The 18,675-nt window shown below is 35.3% G+C and overlaps 1 protein-coding gene across 3 annotated transcripts in view; it reads right to left on the bottom strand.

Moving 5' to 3' along the window:
* The window catches only part of WDR25 (WD repeat domain 25), a 68,256-nt gene that overhangs the window by 8,002 nt on the left and 41,579 nt on the right, over positions 1 to 18,675 (bottom strand). For all 3 annotated transcript variants that reach the window (XM_084520115.1, XM_084520114.1, XM_084520116.1), the window contains exon 4: positions 10,488 to 10,618. In XM_084520115.1, coding sequence (XP_084376241.1) covers positions 10,488 to 10,618 — 131 coding nt within the window. The remainder of the gene's footprint in view (positions 1 to 10,487; positions 10,619 to 18,675) is intronic.

Genomic DNA, 18,675 nt, shown 5'->3' with positions numbered 1-18,675 from the left:
TAAATAATTCTGCAGTGCTTTCATACTCTCTCTACTTTTTTTAATGCCCAGTAAGTGGCTGCTGTTGTGCTTGTTTAAAATTTGTCTATAAATGGACTGAAACCAGAACCAGAATTTCCCAACTATGTGAATACTTACTCTTCAGAAAGAAGCGTTTGTTGTTCTTGGCCAGTTCTTGTCTCATTTCAGTCTTGTAAGGAGCAGTTGTGACAGAGAGATTGCATGCACAGACAGGTCTACAGTTCTGATCCATGACAGCACCACAACAGGAGTAAATACAGCAGCAGTGCTCATGCATGTGCTATAGCCACATAAAATGTGCCTCCATACTCAGAAAGGACCCTTGAATATTAACATTTAAAAGTATACGCAAGTATGCTTGTAAAAATGTACCAACATCATATTTCTTTGAACTTTTTCTCCATAAATTCTGTAAAGATTTTTCTCTGACAGTGAAAGAATAACTTTAGTCTTCTAATGCACCAAATAAATGATCTTATTTTAATTACATTGTTCTTCATAATACCATCGGTACATGACAATATATTAGCTGTTTCTATAGAAACCAGAAGTACAAGTTGTTCCACCAATTTCTACAGCCTTTTTTCATATTTATATGCTATCCAGAGACAAATTCATTAGGTCTCCTAAATACAAGCTACTTAAAATGACTGCATCTCATCTTAAAGAAGTTGCAATAGAATGTTTCCAAGGAAACAAATGCACTGCACTTGCACTCTATATTTATTAGATTTTTAAACTATGCTTTAATGACTCAGGCTTATCTCTTTATAAACTCAAGTATCAAGAAACATATCGACAATACTAAAGAGAACTTTTTTTTTTTTTTTTTTTTGGAATAAAGCCATAGATGATAGTTGCAATTTCGTGGCTTAGCAGTGCTCAATCTAGAGAAAAAAACAAGATGGGAAATAAACAAACAAAATTTTAACAACGTCTACCTTGGCCTTTATTAATAATAAAAACTCTGCAGTACATTTCCAGTCTAATTTTAAAAGTTCAAAATCACAATTTCCACAATTTTTCTAGTTAATTCTTTCTATATTTTATGAGGCCTAAATTTCAAAAATGTGAATTTGTATACAACTCCAACTCTAAATTTTCCTTAAATTTGTCTATCACTGCAACCAACTGATTTCATACTCATCCTTTTTGAAACCTTCCTAACAAAATGGTTATTAAGCCCAAAAGACTGGACCTTTGTATTCTTTTTTACTTATCTCACTTCTAATAAGTCAGTGCTATTTCTCTTGCATTATATTTTAGTCCTTTATTATTGGTAATTTTGGTAGCATGCTTCTGGAACAATGTTCATTTTACAATACTTAGGTTAGTCTCTGCCTTCTACAGCTTACCTAAACATTCTATCAAAGAGCACCAAATAAACTTAGAGTGATACCAAGCAAGCTTTGCACAATTTACCATCCCTGAACTCCTATAAAATTTTATTATTTCACTTTTTCCTATATCTTTAACTAATCTTTTCTTCATTATCTGTTCTGTGACTGTGACAGGTCGTACTTCTGTCCCTCCTGCCTGACATCCCTTTCTCTTTCTACCTCGTTGTTTAACATAAGCAGTGTATTTGCATTTATGGAGGTCTAGAATATTTTGGAAAGTTCATAATTATAAAGAAGGAGAGCCACAGGCCTGTCATCTTTCACTTATTCCCTCTCCAGATTACTGCATGGTGCTACTTCATGACTCTGTTGTGACAGCTGTAGCACATAGGTCTTTCCAAATCTCCAACATGCCTTGCTGGTTTATGAGTCAAAGCACAAGAACATCAATAAACAAGAGTTTTTAAAATTGACTACATCCAAGATGCACTTGGCACTTGCTCTTATTAAACTTCATGAGGTTAGTGATTGCCCAGCTCTCCAATCTGTCGAGATCTCTCTGCAAGGCCTTTCAAACCTCAGCCGAGTCTACAACTCCTCCAAGTTTGGTGTCGTCAACAGATTTGCTCAAAACACCTTCTAGTCCTATATCCAAATCATTTATAAACACATTGAAGAGGACTGACCCTAAAATGGGGCCTTGAGGGACCCCACTAGTGACCATCTGCCAGCCAGATGTGGCCCCATTAACCACAACCCTTTGAGCCCTGCCCGTCAACCAAATTGCTCACCCATCATATGATGTTTTTGTGAAGTTGTTTGCTGGACATTTTGTCCAGTAGGATCCTATGGGAAACTGTGTCAAAAGCCTTGCTGAAGTCCAAAAAGATCACATCAGCTGGTTTCCCTTGATCAACTAGATGGATGATCTTATCATAAAAGAAAATCAAATTTGTTAGGCAGGACCTACCCTTCATGAACCCATGCTGCCTAGGAGTTTTTTGGTTTTGTTTGTTTTTTTTCTAAACATCCCTCTATTAAGGTGGATGCAGACATCTCCATATTAATTCTCTTAGATTTATAGCTGCTGTTAGTAACATTAACCATACTTTCCTTTTGAATCTGAACAGTCTTGTATGGCAGTAAAAGGACTGCCCATATTTTTCTTTTGGTGGCCTTTCGGTTCATTGTTAATCATTTTTAGAGAACTTTCATGCAGATAAAGACCAGACAAGACTGGTCCTAATGAAATTAAGTACTATGAAAACTGGGAAAAACTACTGGGAAAATTTACTGACAAAGTTTAATACCAGAAAGCCAATGCAAGTGGTAAAAAATATTTTAAATATATTCACTTTAAGTGGGATTTGTAGAAAAAAGGGAAAGCTATAGGCATAAGAAAATGAATCTTCCCTTAACATGGAGAAGGTTGCTTTTCCCAGCTGTGTAAAATATCATCAGCATAAACTTCTCACTTCCCCTTGGCCTTGTTGATTTTTATTCAGATTGTTTTAACTTTTATTGTCTTATACAACATGTGAAACTGAGCACATGGTTACTATTAAGGAGATTAATATAGATCTAGAGATATGTATCCGTGCCTTCTTTTTGACTATGTCAGATTAAATTAATAAAAAAATAGGTTTATCCTTTTGAAATAACACTTTGACACTTAAAAGGTAAAATTTGCAAAATCCCCAAAGTGTTTCTGAATGAATACATTCAGAAAATTTAAATTAATACATTCAGGTATGAGTTCCTTTCAGAAGAGCTAACAGCATCCTTGCTTTATATTATACACACATGTTTGCTGGCACATGTAAATGAATCCTTTCTATTCAGTCTGCCAATTCTCTCATGATATAAGGATCTTTAGCTCCTTTAAAAGTGGTATCAGTACAACTGCAGTTGTAGTCTTGTTCTGATATTACAACTGTGTAATCTAAGAACCCAAATTAAAAAAATAAAAAGAGATGTAATCTTTTTTCTTTTCTGAACACAAAGTCCTTAAATGCTGAGCTAAACGATACATGTCTCAACCTTTTGCTCTCCTTGGTATTTCAAGGAACATTAAAATTTCAGGTAGAATAAAATGTTGGAATATATATTGTCTCCAGACTGAAAAGCTAATGTAGAGCAGTCAAAACAGAGTGACTGTGTAATGCAACTGGCTTGTGCTGAACATCTTAAGACATTCTTCTACAGCTCTGTGAAAATTAATACCTTTAAAATATGTAAGTACTTCAAGGTCTCGGTGTTATTGTATGGTTCCTTTTACAGGGTTTTTCTAAGTTCAGATCTCAAGTCCAGAGGTCCCATGGAGGCTGTCCAATATGATGCTCCCTCCTTAGTTGGCACTGCAGAGTTCTGCATTGTTTTATTATTTTTATTTATACGTTTTTTAACACACACTTCCAAGTTTTCCAGTCCTTTCATAAAGCTTCTGAAAACATTTTCCAAGTATTCCATAAACATAATCAATCCATTATACAGCAATATAAGGCCTCCAGAATAATCTCATCTCCAGAGAAACAAAACCAGATTTAATACAAACAAATACCACTGTAATAAATCTCCACTTTCTATTCAAGTGCCTCCTTTATTCTTTATTCTTTTTTTTTTTCAGGCTTTGATTACTTGTCTCTATAATTTTGAGATGCCTGTATACTTTACATTTCACTGAGCAGTTAACAAGCTGTTCTAGCCATTCATTTCTATGCTTATCTTGAAGACTTTGACTTTCTTATTGTTCTTCCATTCTTTATCTTACTCAATACCCAAAGTTACATTTGAAATCATTTTTCCTATTTGCTCAACAGAACAAGGACAGCAATAAGTCTTTTTTTTATATCTGTTTCTGATTAATAGCTTACTCTACATTTCTCTGTTTTAGCAGCTGAAAGAAAGCCTCAAGTCAATCTTCATACATTTTCATTGAGACTTAAAAATCCAATTTTTATAGCACATTCAATACATGAATAAATACTAGCAATTTATGCTCATAAATTTACATTCCCGTTAAAAATCAGTTGCCAGCCAAAATCAAAATGACATATCAGAATTAATAAATTGGCAATATACCACTATCAGTTATTCTATTTCATTTTCTACCAGCAGAAATCTTTGATGTGGCACAACGGCATAGGAGAGCTCAACTGAATCACTGCATACATATATATATATATATATATGCGTGTGTGTAATTGGACAATAGTTTTTTAGTAGTCATTCCCTCCGTCTCTATGATGCTTTATACTTTTCTTTGAATTTCCAACAAAAATTCCACCTTTTCCTGAAATATGATTGTTTTGCTGTACATAGGCTGCAAGAAGACAGCCTGTTGAAACACAGGAGTGCATTCTAAAGGATGGCCTCTGGAACTGAATTACCAATGAATGCTAAAATTGAGTTTTCAACATGCAGTGAGTTTAGGATGCTTATAGTATTGACTAAATATGCTGCAAGGACTAAAAAGGCTACTGCTATCAGGATATCAGGTATGACGATGGGAACAAAGAGAATTATGACTTCACCCACACCATTGTTCCAAGCTAAATGACAGGTTAAAACACTTGAAAAAAGAAGTAAAACAGGACCAAAGCTACTGGAAACTTATAACAGTAAGAATGCCAAAGAAAATCTTTTAACAAATTAGGGTGAAAACACTTGAAAGATATTAAGGATGTTTGCGTCAAAACAGAAACTAAGTGGAAAGACACCTCAGACATCTATTTTAGCTAAAAGCAAAATGCACTCATTAGAACAGGATAAATTTCAACATATTGGGCAGTACACTTTATCCAATCTTGAACATGACCTTAAGTGTGTAAGATGGAAAAGAATGAAAGCAAGCTGTTTGCAGTTTGTGAATAAAGGTAACAATAGAAACAGGAATACCTGAAGAACCTATTGAAATTCCACAAAAAGAAGCAGACATGAGATACTGATGAGTGATGATTCATGCCTAACCAACATACTGAGCTGCAGCTGAGAGTTTGAAATATAACTACAATATTTTGTAGTAATGGTGCATATGCAATACTCACCATTCTGCAAGAGGAAGCCAGAACCAACAAAATCAGTTTGATGTTTTCCCCTTTTCTCTACTCAGTTCTGATCTTCAGCATTCACTCAGTACACATACAAACCCAGTTCTTCATATAAAAACACATTTTAGAGCCAATACAAATTTCAATGCCTGACAGTTTACACCCTCTGCTGAGCTACAGATACCTTAAATGGGGAAAACAAAGGGCAAGAGAACCTCCCTCCCTCCTTTGCAAATATTTCATGGTATGAGAGTAGGCTACACTGCTGATTTAGTCAGGCACAGTACACACAGAACTTCATTGTTTTCAAAGTAACGTCAAAAAATACATCAATATCTGTTAGCAAGCTAAACCCACACCATCCAGTTTCTAAGGTGATTAAACACTCCTCCTTATTAAAATTAATACTCCTAACGCACTGCTTAATTGGTTAGTTTTCTGACTAATGATGTTCTGCAAGAATATAATTGTTTTCTAGTGAACAAAGCAGGTAACAGCTTCTTAAAGCTTCCCAAGAACAACAAGTACAGGATCTGTACAAAAGAAACAGGATGGGTGTTTTTGTTTTGTTTTACCAAGCTTAAAGCTTTCCTACTTTACCTATGGCAATAAACATTCATTCACTTGTTTGTCCTCTTGGAAAGTAAAATATTTTGTTGTAGTATGGTTGGATGTTTCCTTTATCTCTTCATTAGCACCAGCTTACAGAAGCTTACTCTGAGCACTGCAGTGTCCTGCAGTTGCAGAGGCAAACAAGGTTTGCATTCCTGAGTTCAGCAGGTTCTAAAGCAGGAGCTTAAGCATTATAAACACAAATGTAGAGTTAGCCAATAAGAAACAAATGCATTATTCTACTAGTCTTAATTTTGTTGTACATAGTAGCATGGCTGCAGATTTCTGAGAAATTACATTATAAAATGGGATCAAAGGACTTCACAGCATGCAAACAGGTATATGACAACAGCAATGCTCTCCGTCAAAAAGAAAAAAATCATAATGCAACAACTTTGAGTACACCCTCTACTTGGGCAACAGCATTAAAGTGTGGAAAGGAGATGGCCCATGGAAAGACAAACATCTTATCTGATTGTACACATTTCAAACAGGCATTGTACCCAAATCAGTAAGTAAGGAGGTAAAAAAAAAAAAAAAAAAAAAAAAAAAAACACAGTTGGGCAGTAGAGCATAAAAACCATAAAGACTCCCTAATCAGCAGCAAACCTGAGGGCTGTTTGAGAGTGAACATATAGTCAAATTAATAAAATGTATGAAACATGAAAAGTATTCATGTTTCACTTCTACTAGTCTATATGAACATAAATGGCTTTAAAACAGTGTCTGCTTGTCCTCTGGAAATGAATTATAGATGCTGTCACCCAAGACACTCACTCCTGGCTCTGAATGCAGATATACATGTACATGCAGCTTATATGTCATCCTCCACAAGCCACACAAAGGTGACTCCAGCCATATCTCATTTCTCATAACTAGACAGTGGTAAAGTACTGAAAAATGCAGTTTTCATCCACAGTTTTGCCAGATGTACTTTACACAGTAGTTACCAGAATTAAAATATATCAGAACATCATCTCAAACCAGGCTACTGGTAGGTTTTTTCTTGTTGTTTGTTTGTTTTCAGAATTACAGAAGATATAAATGATATTGAAGCCTACAGTTTATCAGTATGGATTTGCTACTTTGCTTTCTTTGCCTTCAATAAGTCAATACCTCACAAATTGCACATCAGCCCTTCATCTCTTCATCTTCCACTGTAATCACCATCTCATTTGTCTGCTTCTTACTGCAATAATCTCCCATGTAAACCATGTCATATACTTCTCCACTTGCCTTCTCTCTGTTCTAGCAATGCTGTTCTTCAGTGAGAAACACGACTGCACTTCCCCTCTCCTTTTGCTTTTCAGGAACAGTTTCACTGAGAAGACTTTCCCAGGCAATCAAACTGCCCCTTGTCAATCAGCAACTTGCAGTCTTGTAGCAAGGAGATGCATATACTTCTGTGGGACAGCAAGCTAAGCTGGTTGGCAACATACAGCAATTAGTTAGTAGACATGCTGTTCTGCAAACTCTTCATGGGTTAAGAAATACACGCTGTCCCATACCTGCTCCTGTTCACAAGGAACTGCTTTGTGAGCTTATGTTTGCATAAACCTGAACTACCAGCAGGTTGCACAGACATAAATGCACAGTCTGGGCTGTGGCTGAGATGAGGCACTGGAATTTAAAGCTTAACAGGAAGGAGCAGCTTTATTTAAGTGATGAACACAATTAGTTACTTCATTGCATGGAATAAAATACTGCTTGATACCTTGCAAGGCACCATGAGGAAATACTGACACTCTGAACTTTCACAAAGAGGAAAAAGGACCCAAGAAGAAAATAAGTTTTCAAGACATATGTCTTGGCAACAACACTACGCCATTCAAAGACAAAACCAGAATACCAAGAATAGGCAGAGATATTGACAATAGAAGAGCATCAGACTCAAGAGATGACTCAGAACCAACTTATTCAACACAAGCATTTACATCTGCTATTTAGCCCTTTACTTCTACTTGAGCCAATGCCAGTTTAACATAGTCTTTCAGCATAGGCTCAAGTCTTTTCATCACAATCTCTGGCATCAGAATTGCTGTAAAAAGTGTTATTGAAGTGCAACCCTTGAGCTGTCAATATCCATTGTAAAATATTCCTCTATTTCTTTCCTTGAAAGTGAAGTGCCTTCTCCACTATCATTATCTGAGACTGTCCCCTACCATCTGTGAAAGATTTCTCACCATATTCCTCCATAGCTTTCTCCACCAGGGAGCTACAGTCGAGACAGGCACATTTTTGCAACATACCATGCTGGCCATTTGTACTGTTTGTACTGTAGAAACAAGCAGTTACCATTTTCCATCTGAAGAGACTGGGCACCTTAGACACATGCAAGCTGGAAGTATTGCCATTTTTTGGCAGGAACATGCTCATCAAGCACAGCTGATTTCAAATCTAGAGAAAAACCCTCTTTGCAGGATTTTTAGATAGTCAAAGACGTAAAACCCATCATAAAGAAACAAAAGGTGATGAAGGAAAGAACGTCTCCAGCTTTGTAGACAACCAAGGTGTCATTTGAATTTGTGTATAACTGCAATGTCATTTACCAAAAGTCTGTTGCACCGAGTTAGAAAATTTTATAAGGAATACTTTGTCACCCATATCTGCAATCTTCTACTTGACTAGGATAAAATATCTCAAATTTAACACTATAGTCAGCAATCTTTAAGCTTTAAAAAGGTTTTATCCATTGGGTTCCTGAAATACGTTTTAAGGGAAGTTTATCCTAACATGACGTTCAATGTCTTCTCCATGTTAAAAAGTATAGCTAAGGTTTCAATTACTGACTGCAACTCCTCCCCACAACTAAAATCTACTGTTATAAGAGTCTCAGGAAAGAAAAATTGTACTCTCTACTTCATGTGCACACTATGAAACCACTGACACCGCTGTTCTGTGGAGAAGACTTCCTCTAGTCTCTCTTTTCCAGCACCCTGATAGGAAAAAAAATAATGACTTTTTCCTACATTAAATTTACAGGGTGAACTCTGACCATTTGAAATGAACACCCTTTGAACTGGCATTATTTCCCATTTGTGTGCTACATACTCCAATGTTCCATAAATTGCCTATGATAAACACAGCACACCAAAATCACTTTAGTGGCAATACCGGAATACCGTATACCAGTGAAAGACAGGAAGGAGAGAAGAATTACTATGGAAGTCTCATAACTTTTAAAAAAGTTACATAAGTATTCTTTATAACACATACTTACTATTTTGCAAAGTAAAACTACAATTATCTTTTGTCATGGAACTATGCTTCAAGTATTTCTTCATATCCTTTATCACGGAAAACGGCTCATCATACAAGTATGATGCATGGAATAAATTCCATCACAAAGGTTTTCCCACTGACGGTGTAACTCTGAAACTCTCATTAAATTTATTTTCAGAGTAGCCTCAGACTTGGCGCTCTGGATATGTACATACTAATGTTCTTTTAACAACCTATTCATGTAATGGAAGCGTAAGGTATAGAACCTACACAATTATTAATAAAAAGTCACACCACACAGCTTGAACTGTTTCTCAAACACCAGAGATAAATCCAAAGGAACAATTGCAGCACAGGAACCAAGTTGCTGATCGCACAACACCGTATTTCCTTAATAGAGCAACTCCCATAACGGCTCACATTAGAGCTCTCATACCTGAAGTATCTACCTGCATCCCTCACCTATTATGCTGTTTAGTGCATCAAGGTGAGAGACAGTGTTTGATTAAGCAATCTTATCTTCTTCAGATCCCTTCTGCCATCCTCAAGAGCAAACAGATGGCTAACTATGACGAGCAGCCTCTACCCACATAGAAAATCAAAGGAAAACAAAGAACTACTCACTTTACAGTCACTGCTGCTCTTTGAGCTGTTCTGTGCACGTGGATGTCTGCCTGGCTTATGCTTCCATTTTTGGTGAACAGTACAGTTCTGGTCTTACCTGAACTCTGAAGGACAGATGGGAGCATGTTGTTCTGTGTGGTTCAGGATAAAGTAAAGGCAGAGACCATGTATGTCTCTCCGTGGCCTTTCATGCATGTAAAATTTACTCCAGGCTTCTATGCAAGAGATACAGGCACACACACCCTGACCTATGTGTAACAACTTACAGAGCTTCCTAGTTACAGAACTGCCTTTTTTTAAAAAAATAAATATTAAAAAAAAAAAAAGAGAGAGAGAGAAAAGAAGCAAGCTATTGGCTTAATTTAATTCAACTATATATTATCCATATTTATAAAGCCAAAAAAAATCATGTTTGTTGTGTGTACAATGTTCCTCTTTGTGCTTCAAAAACATTATGAAGGTCCGCATCAACATATGGCAATACAATCAATGACAAATGCAAAATGCTTACAAATAATATTTCATTGAAAGACCATCTAACAGATTAGTAATGCATAGCACATTCAACATAGGAAACATCCTACAAGAGAAAAGAATAAAATAAAATAAAATTTATTACCTTACAAGTCCTTATATCCCAGGCTTTAACTTCTGGGCTGAACCCTCCACAAACAAAAATATTTGAATCTGTAGGGTGGAACTTCAGTGCGCTGATCCTAAATTCATTTTTGCTGCTAAATATCTGCTTCCCTAAAATAAAGTGAAAATTGAAGATTAAAATTTGATCAGAAAATGAAAATAATTACTAATTTCAACCAAGTTTCTCAAATACCTAGCTGGTCAAAAGTGAGTATGTTTCTATTAACCCATTTCAAGTGCCTGGGACTACTCTGGTTTCCTGAAAACACAAGATGGAACTCACTAATTTCCACCCATGTGAAATCAATCCTGCTCACGGGCTTCTGCACCACCAATTGCTTCATATTGAGAGGAAACAACGAGCAGTTTTGCACATGATGGAGAGGAGAACCACCAAGGTCCCAGTTTACTTGACAGGCAGGGCTCAATCTTCAAATCTAGCATATGTATGTTTTCCTTATGTATATTTCCTTATGTATGTTTTCCTGTGGCTTAAGAGAAGCCATAGTCTTTTATCAGTGGGATGAAAATAACAACTAGAAGAAAAGACTACTGTCTGTACAGAAATCCCACGTCCCAAACTACAGCTCTTGGGTGGTTTACGTATATTTCTGTGAAGGGAAGAGTGAACCTTCATCTTGAAAGAAGGAAATAACTTGTATGCCATCACATGAAGGCTGTTCCCATGGATACTCTGTTCCCAACATTTAATTGTGCACACTAATCTTCACAGGATCCTGCAGTTAGTATCAATTGCATTTTAGACACTTCCAAAGGCAACAGAATTCAGCTATATTAATTTATAGGACTTTTCCACAGTCCACTGCTTTTGTGCTAACAAATTCATGATACTAACATACGTTCACTGAAATATTATTTTGAAATAGCAGCATGGACCAAGATAAATAAATGTATTTTGTTTCCTAATTTCAGTGTCCTTTATATTCTACATATCACATGTAAAGATCTACATTAAATAAAATTATTGCCTAAGCCACAATGAAGAAGTGCTACAGAAATAAACAATAAAAAACAACACGAACATACTATGACAGAAGTTTCTTAAAATATTAATTAACCTAGATTTTCAGCAAATGAGAGTTGTCTCAAACTACTGAGAATACTTTAAAAATAATAGTGACAGGTATAAATACTTCCTGTTAGGTGGACAATACTGATAAGCATTCATACAGATTTTTTCCTGCTTACTTCATGATTTGGAGCCAATTTATTTGGTTTCAACATCAGTTCCATTTTCCCCTTCTGCTGAAATAAGCTTACATAGTCAAGAGAATAAGGCTTGTCAAATTATTTATTTATTCATTGTAAAGTAAAGAAGAGAAAGATTGTACTTTATGCATGTAGACTTTGAGCTAGCATTGGCAGGCAAAAACAGATTGCAGAGAATGTAAGGGGGGAGAGGCAACTGTTGTTCTGCATGAACACAGGGTTTTGTAGGTTCTTTTTTCTTTTCTTTTTTTTTTTTAATGGATTATCTACTGATTACCCATGCAATATCTAAAGGGCCTCTCTGTCACAGCTGAGGGGAAGACTTAATTCAGTCCCTTAAGTTCCTTCCCCAAAAGGAGAAAAAAGTCACAAGGGAAGCAGAGACCCTTCATACAAGTTGTGCAACAGTGACCATCTTTCGTCATGGGAGCTTTCAGCATCCTAACAGCTATGGCAGAAAAAACAAAGACTCCACAGGGAATGAAGAAGATATTAAAATCATCAGTAACAGGAGCAACAAGATATTGCTCTCATCTGTGCATCATTTGAAGGCTACAGAAAAGCCACATGTGCATGCATCTTACTCTGTCATCTCGAACTCTTGAGAAAACACTGAATTTGCACACAGAGGCTCCCTGGTCATTTTAATAGCACTTTGCTTCGAAGGAATTTGGCTCTTACAAGTTTAATAAACACTCTGGGAGTATAACCAATATGTTTTTATGGTACTGCAGCCAGAAATTAAAAAAACAACAGCCTACCTGTACTTATCCGGTCAACTAGGACATACAGCATCAGAACAAGCAGCAACAACTCTCCAGAAAGCACACTGTCCAAACAACGCTAGATATAGATATAAGAGATCCAATAGAACTCACCACTTCACATTCTGAAAAACATTAATTGCTTACCTGACTTTACTAAGATCTGGTTTTACCTCCACAAGACTTATGAAAACTGCATTTTCTATCTATAATGGATACATTTCTCTCACTATTTTGCTCTTTACAAATGCCCTAGCATTTTCTCTAGCCTAAGGCATGAGAAAGTCAAGTAAGATACAACCAGAAAGGATCTGCACTAAATATAAGATGCATTTCATCTACTGACTACAAGATCTGTTGCCGTTCCATAGAAAGAAATAAGATTGATTTGACACCATTTGTTATTAATTAGTCCATCTTTCAATCTCATCCCCAGCTACTTCCAAGTAATTTGGTCATTTGCCCAACATTTTCTGCAGAAACTTAAATTCTCTGCTTCCCTACTTCATTTTCCCCCATTTTAAAGATAGATGCAGTTACTGTGTTTGCCCTTTTCTTGTCACCTTGTCTTAATTTGGTTATTTACCCAAAAGCTCTCAGTGACAGTCACTAATAGTCCTGAGATCATTACAGTGCAATTGTATGAATTCCACACTACGGTGTAATTGTACAAACAGAATTCATGCAAACAACATGAGCATCTTATTCTCCTCAACACTCTTTAAGCTCCCCCCTTTTCTGATTTTGTGATTGTACCTTAATGTTTGATGCAGATATCAACCACGCTACCTTTTCCACTGGTCTGAGGATCAATTGTGATGTAGTAACTTGAAAAGCTCAGACTCTCTAATTAATCATCTAAATTACACCTCTCAGTCTCATTCTTTCTCCATGCAAAGTGGAATTTAATCAAATCTCTTTTTCTGGAAGCTCAGTGAACAGCATTCCGAAAAGTCTGGCACTATTAGGTGCATACGTGAATTTCGCTCTACTGCCATGTCAGAGAAAATGAGAAAAAGACTGGAATGTAGAAAAGAAAAGCATGGGAGCAAATGAGAGCGTACTCAAAAGGGAAGAATCACAACAGTACAGAAAGGAAATTCCCCTGTTGTTGAAACTGAAATTTATGACCAATACACAGGACTGCTTTTCACACAAATATGCCTGAATCCTGCAACACAAAACTTTCCTAACATTTATGTGACTACATTCCTTAAACTCTTTCTTTTTAGTTCTTAGATCACCAGGGCTGAACTGCTGAGGCACAGTCTCTACGGTAATGAAATCTCTATCCCCAGAATCTTTTCAGAATCTCAATAACAGGAAAAACATCATCCCTCCAAGAGATGGAACACATCGCTTTGGAAGATGATGTGGCAGAATATAGCTCACACAATTCAGTATTTGAAAACTGTGACTTTAACTCCTAGCCGTTTTTCTGTACAAATTTCCTGTAGTGTGTTTTACTACAATGAGCTACATGTGTAACTGTGTTGTGATGGAAACCAGCCCCACACCTTGGGAAGTCCACCTTTAACAGTTTCTGGAGATACTGCTACATATTTCTAGTAATCTGTAGTTGCAATCACACATATTGTTGTAAGTTTGTTAACATTAAGTACATATTCAATGTTTTGGAGTCTTAATTTTTATATTGCAGAAGATGTCCTTCTAGTAGAAAACTCCCGTATCCATAACAGAAAACAATGGGTGTAAATCAGCAAGCTTTGTATATATCTGCATTGTATATGTATTTATTGCATTTTAGTTCCTACAGGTAGCATAATAAAGACTCAACCAACACACAGGCTGTAGAAAATTATATTTTCTGAAAAATGATTTGGCAAATTGAGGGAAAAAACATGTCATGGATCACTTTCCTCTGTGAGAGGTTGTTATTCCAAAGAAGAGAGCAAATGTTTCTCACAATCTTTAATTTTCACAATTTCAATAACAATACCTACTACATCTTTGCAATGTGTTTTATATTCTTAAAGTGCTTTAATTCAATTCTTCACTCATTAAAGGCCCACCAGTAACATACACAGTATGAAAAAAGTCTTAAAGAGATCTTGAACATATGTTTCTGCTCATTTCATGCTGCAACCTACTGTGAAACTGCTCAACTATGAAATCAAATATTTTAAAGGCTATTTAACATTGTGAGTTTTTCACAGAACATCAGCACAGTTAATGAGCACTGGATGCTTCTGTAACTGTGTTTAGTGGTCCTAAGGTTCACACCCCTACATGTATAATCCAAAACATTCACTTACTTACACTAATCAGTAAAGTAAAGTGAAGCCTAAAACTTACAAGGACATAAAAGTGATCTTGCAGAGTAGATTGGATTTCCCTACTGCGTTTACAAAAAGACATGAAACAATAAAAAAAATCACCCTCATTACAGTCACAATCCCTCTCTCATATGCAACAGTGAGAAGAAAATTAGATTGATCAGGTGTTATTTGTTCTTAACAAATTGATGTTGGTTGTTACTTGTCTCTTTTATCTTGCCATGCTTACAAATTTTTTTATCTCCAGGAATGTAAGTTATACCAACTACATGCATTTATTAATTTTTTCCCCTACGTAGTCACAATTTTCAGGTGCTTAAAATATTAAATCCTTTTACCTTTGACCTTTGAAAACATTTCAAAAGTAATCTTTGTCTCTTTTTATTACAAGGACTTCATACTAGTGAATATAAAAACTAAAATTCTGTTAACTCCTGGCTGGAGGGTAACCGTTAAACTATATTCAACACATAACTGCTAGATTTGGGGGGGGGGGGGGGGACGACAACTCTTTTGACCTCACAAAGATGACCATGTTCATTCAAAAGGAATGGAATGATAAATCCACTGTTTTGTTTTTTTGTTTTTTGTTTTTTTTTGTGTGTGTGTGTTTTTTTTTTTTTTCCTGAGGTGTCATATGAAATATATGCATTAGTGAATATTCATGCACTATCTACATAGTACTGGGAGAAAGTTAAGAATAGGAGGAGAAAGTCACAGCTCTCCTAAGGTGATGTTTATGTATGAGCACTAAAATTTCTATTTGAACAAACAGAATTACATTAACAATAATCATGTTATATCTATAGGACTAATAAATTAAAATAGAAAAGAAAATAGAAAAGCAAATGTAGGCCATCCTCTTGGAGATACAAAATGTGCAATTAACAAACTCTCAAAATAAATGAAGGAAAAAAAAGATTTAAGTATATATATTATTTATATATTTAAGTATATATATATACATACACACACACATATACCCATAAAACTCCTTTCCAAGTCAACATCTTCATTTCCTGCCTATGGCAATGTGAAATCTTTCAAAATAATTTAAATTCCCCATTATAGTTCTGAGGATGTTATATTTGAAACCAAGCTCAGTCTATGAACTAAAATACAACTGTAGCATTTGGCAACTTAGGAAAAGTGCCAACATTTGTTGGAACATTCCCTCTGTCATAATATTAAAGAATGAAAAGTGTCTATAATATGCAAATAATATTAATCCAGCCAATGTTCTGCCTATGTTGTTGTACCAATTCATTTGTGACTAATGAAAAATCCACTGATGAATAAAATATATTCCAAAAATAAAACAGTTATAAATAAATTTTAAAAATATATTTCCCCTTCTAAAGTTGTTAGAGATTCTCAGTTACATCTGGATGTAACAGATGGTAAATATCAAATGGACTTGATATAGAATTGTTTTTAAAGCAAATTTTCTTGGAACAAAATGCTCAATGCTCTCTGAATACAGCACTACTTGTTACTCAATGAACAACAAACTATCTGAACTGTCACTAGTAGAAAGTGAATGTGAGTGTTGTGCAAGACGAACAAACCCAGGGAGTCTCAGTGGCTCACAGACTGCTGTGTTAGTATCATTCATGTTATATTGAAACCTTTCAAAAGGTTTTAATTTTAAAATGAAAAATATATGTAATAGGATGATAAAAATTATATTAACTATTAATCCTTACAGGGAAATCACATTTTTGGATCTACTAATACTTACAAAACTCCATACTGCAGCTCTGAACTTGCCTCATGCTAACTGTAGCAATAGAACTACTCACATGCATAACACATAAATTCCTTAAATATTTTATGCATATACTCTGCAGAGTAGGTATAACATTTTCCAAGAAAACTGTATGTATGGAAAGTCTTACCTTGACAACCTGATGTTAGGATAATGGAAAATCATTTATGATAATAAATTATGATCTATAAAAACAGAGTTTAGAAGACTTGACAACAACATCTAATTTCATATTCACTAAACCAGGGCAAGTTAACTCCTTGTATCTCACCATTTGAATTATTTTCTTTCCCCGTCCTTCATTATAGCATCACTGAATTATGCAGGCTGGGCCTTCAGGGATCATCTAGGCTAATCACTTACTCAAAGCAGGTCTAGTTGCAGCAGGTTACTTGGGACCAGTCCACTGCAGTTCTGAGTATCTCCAAGTACAGAGACTGCATGGCCTCTCTGGAGAGCCCATTTTAGTGCTTGATGACCCTTGAGTTGAGCCTAAGTTTTCTGTGTTCCTATGTTTGTTCTTTGTCTCCCATCCTTTCATTGAGCATCTCTGGGAAGATTCTGGCACTGTCTTCTCTATGCATAATAATAACATCCTAAGCTGTATTTGCAACTGTTCCTAAACTTTTAAAAGTCATTTTCTTCAGATTGTTAGGTTTCTTTGGATGAAGAAGACATAGTGATTTTTGTAACACAGATGTAATATAGAAAAAAATATACTGAAAACTAAGATGAGAAAGATTAAACCTCAGCAAACGACTAGAAAACTGTTGAACCAGAACAATGTACGCAAGAGATGAGCACAGAGCCTTAAAGACAGAATTATTTATAAAATCCCACCAGCATGCATTTACTGCACTTAAACATGTTGCTAGTTAGGTCAGTCTAGCAATGGAAAGTAATTAAGACCAAAGTCCAAAAAGCATGTAAAAGTCCTCTGTGAAGGAACAGTTCTAACATCTATCTGAAGTTAATCAAAGAAGAAATCATCTCAGCACTGATGAAGAGTGAGAAGGAATGAATGATTCAGTGAACTAATGTAAATCAAAATCTTATAGCTGCCTCAGTGTTTTTCAAATGGAAATGAATCTTTTTATATCAAATTGATTTGAATTCCAGAGGCAAACTGCTTGCCCTGTTTCTCTGGAAAGCATTGACTGAAATTATGATTAAAAAAAAAAAAAGAGAGAGTAACTTTACAACACAGAATAAAATGGCCTGGATGTATATGAAATCACAATAAAATTCTTATTACTCATATCATACTTTTCCAAATCAGGTGAATATCACAAAGTCAGATCTAAGAATCAAAAATACAAGTGCAGTTCACAGGAGCTAAAAGGAAGCTTGTGTCCTTAAAATAAGCCAATAATGAATACCCCAGATTTTCAAGGTTTCTGAGAATTGTTTTTGCCTTTGCACATACAGTTTACTTAAGCAGTTAGAAATACTACATAGCTCAGAGGTCAGTAAGGAAAGAGCCATTTACAAGTTCTGTTTTGAAACTTGGTAAATAAAATCTGTTATTGTTGTCACTGCCACAAATACTAGAAATACCTTCTTTCAAATGAAGCACTACAAACAAAGGGTACTACTCCATTACTAGATAGTTATGTCTGAGAAATTTATGTCTGAGAAATTTTCAAAATTAAAATATATCATTGCTATTACTTCTGGAATTTGCTCCATAGTTTTATAAAGCAAGACTTTCAAATGGCTCAGACACATAAAATGTATTCTACCATTATAAATTCCCTGAATAGCCACTCTGTTTAGAATTTATAACCACTTGAGTCAAAAATTAACTCCACTTATATTAGTAAATTTCAGTTATATATGAAACTAGAAATGAGAAGATTGCTACAATGAAGACTGAAAATAAAAAAGATAAAAAGTCTAATAAAATTAATGGTTAGGTGTATTAACCTCATGTAACAGTACTACACAAGATATATAAAGTTCTTCTCACTGTTACAAAGCCTGAATATTCTGAAATCATCAATATTCCATAACTGTGTCACATGTTTTAGATTTTCAAATTAAAACATTTCCCTTCCAGCCATTATTGAATTTAAATACTTCTGGTATGACAAATCTTGAGAAAAATAA

Source organism: Aythya ferina (assembly GCF_964211825.1).
Source record: "Aythya ferina genome assembly, chromosome: 5".
Lineage (NCBI taxonomy): Eukaryota > Metazoa > Chordata > Aves > Anseriformes > Anatidae > Aythya > Aythya ferina.
The sequence above is the reverse complement of the archived record's forward strand: the minus strand, read 5'-3'. Positions and strand labels throughout refer to the sequence as shown.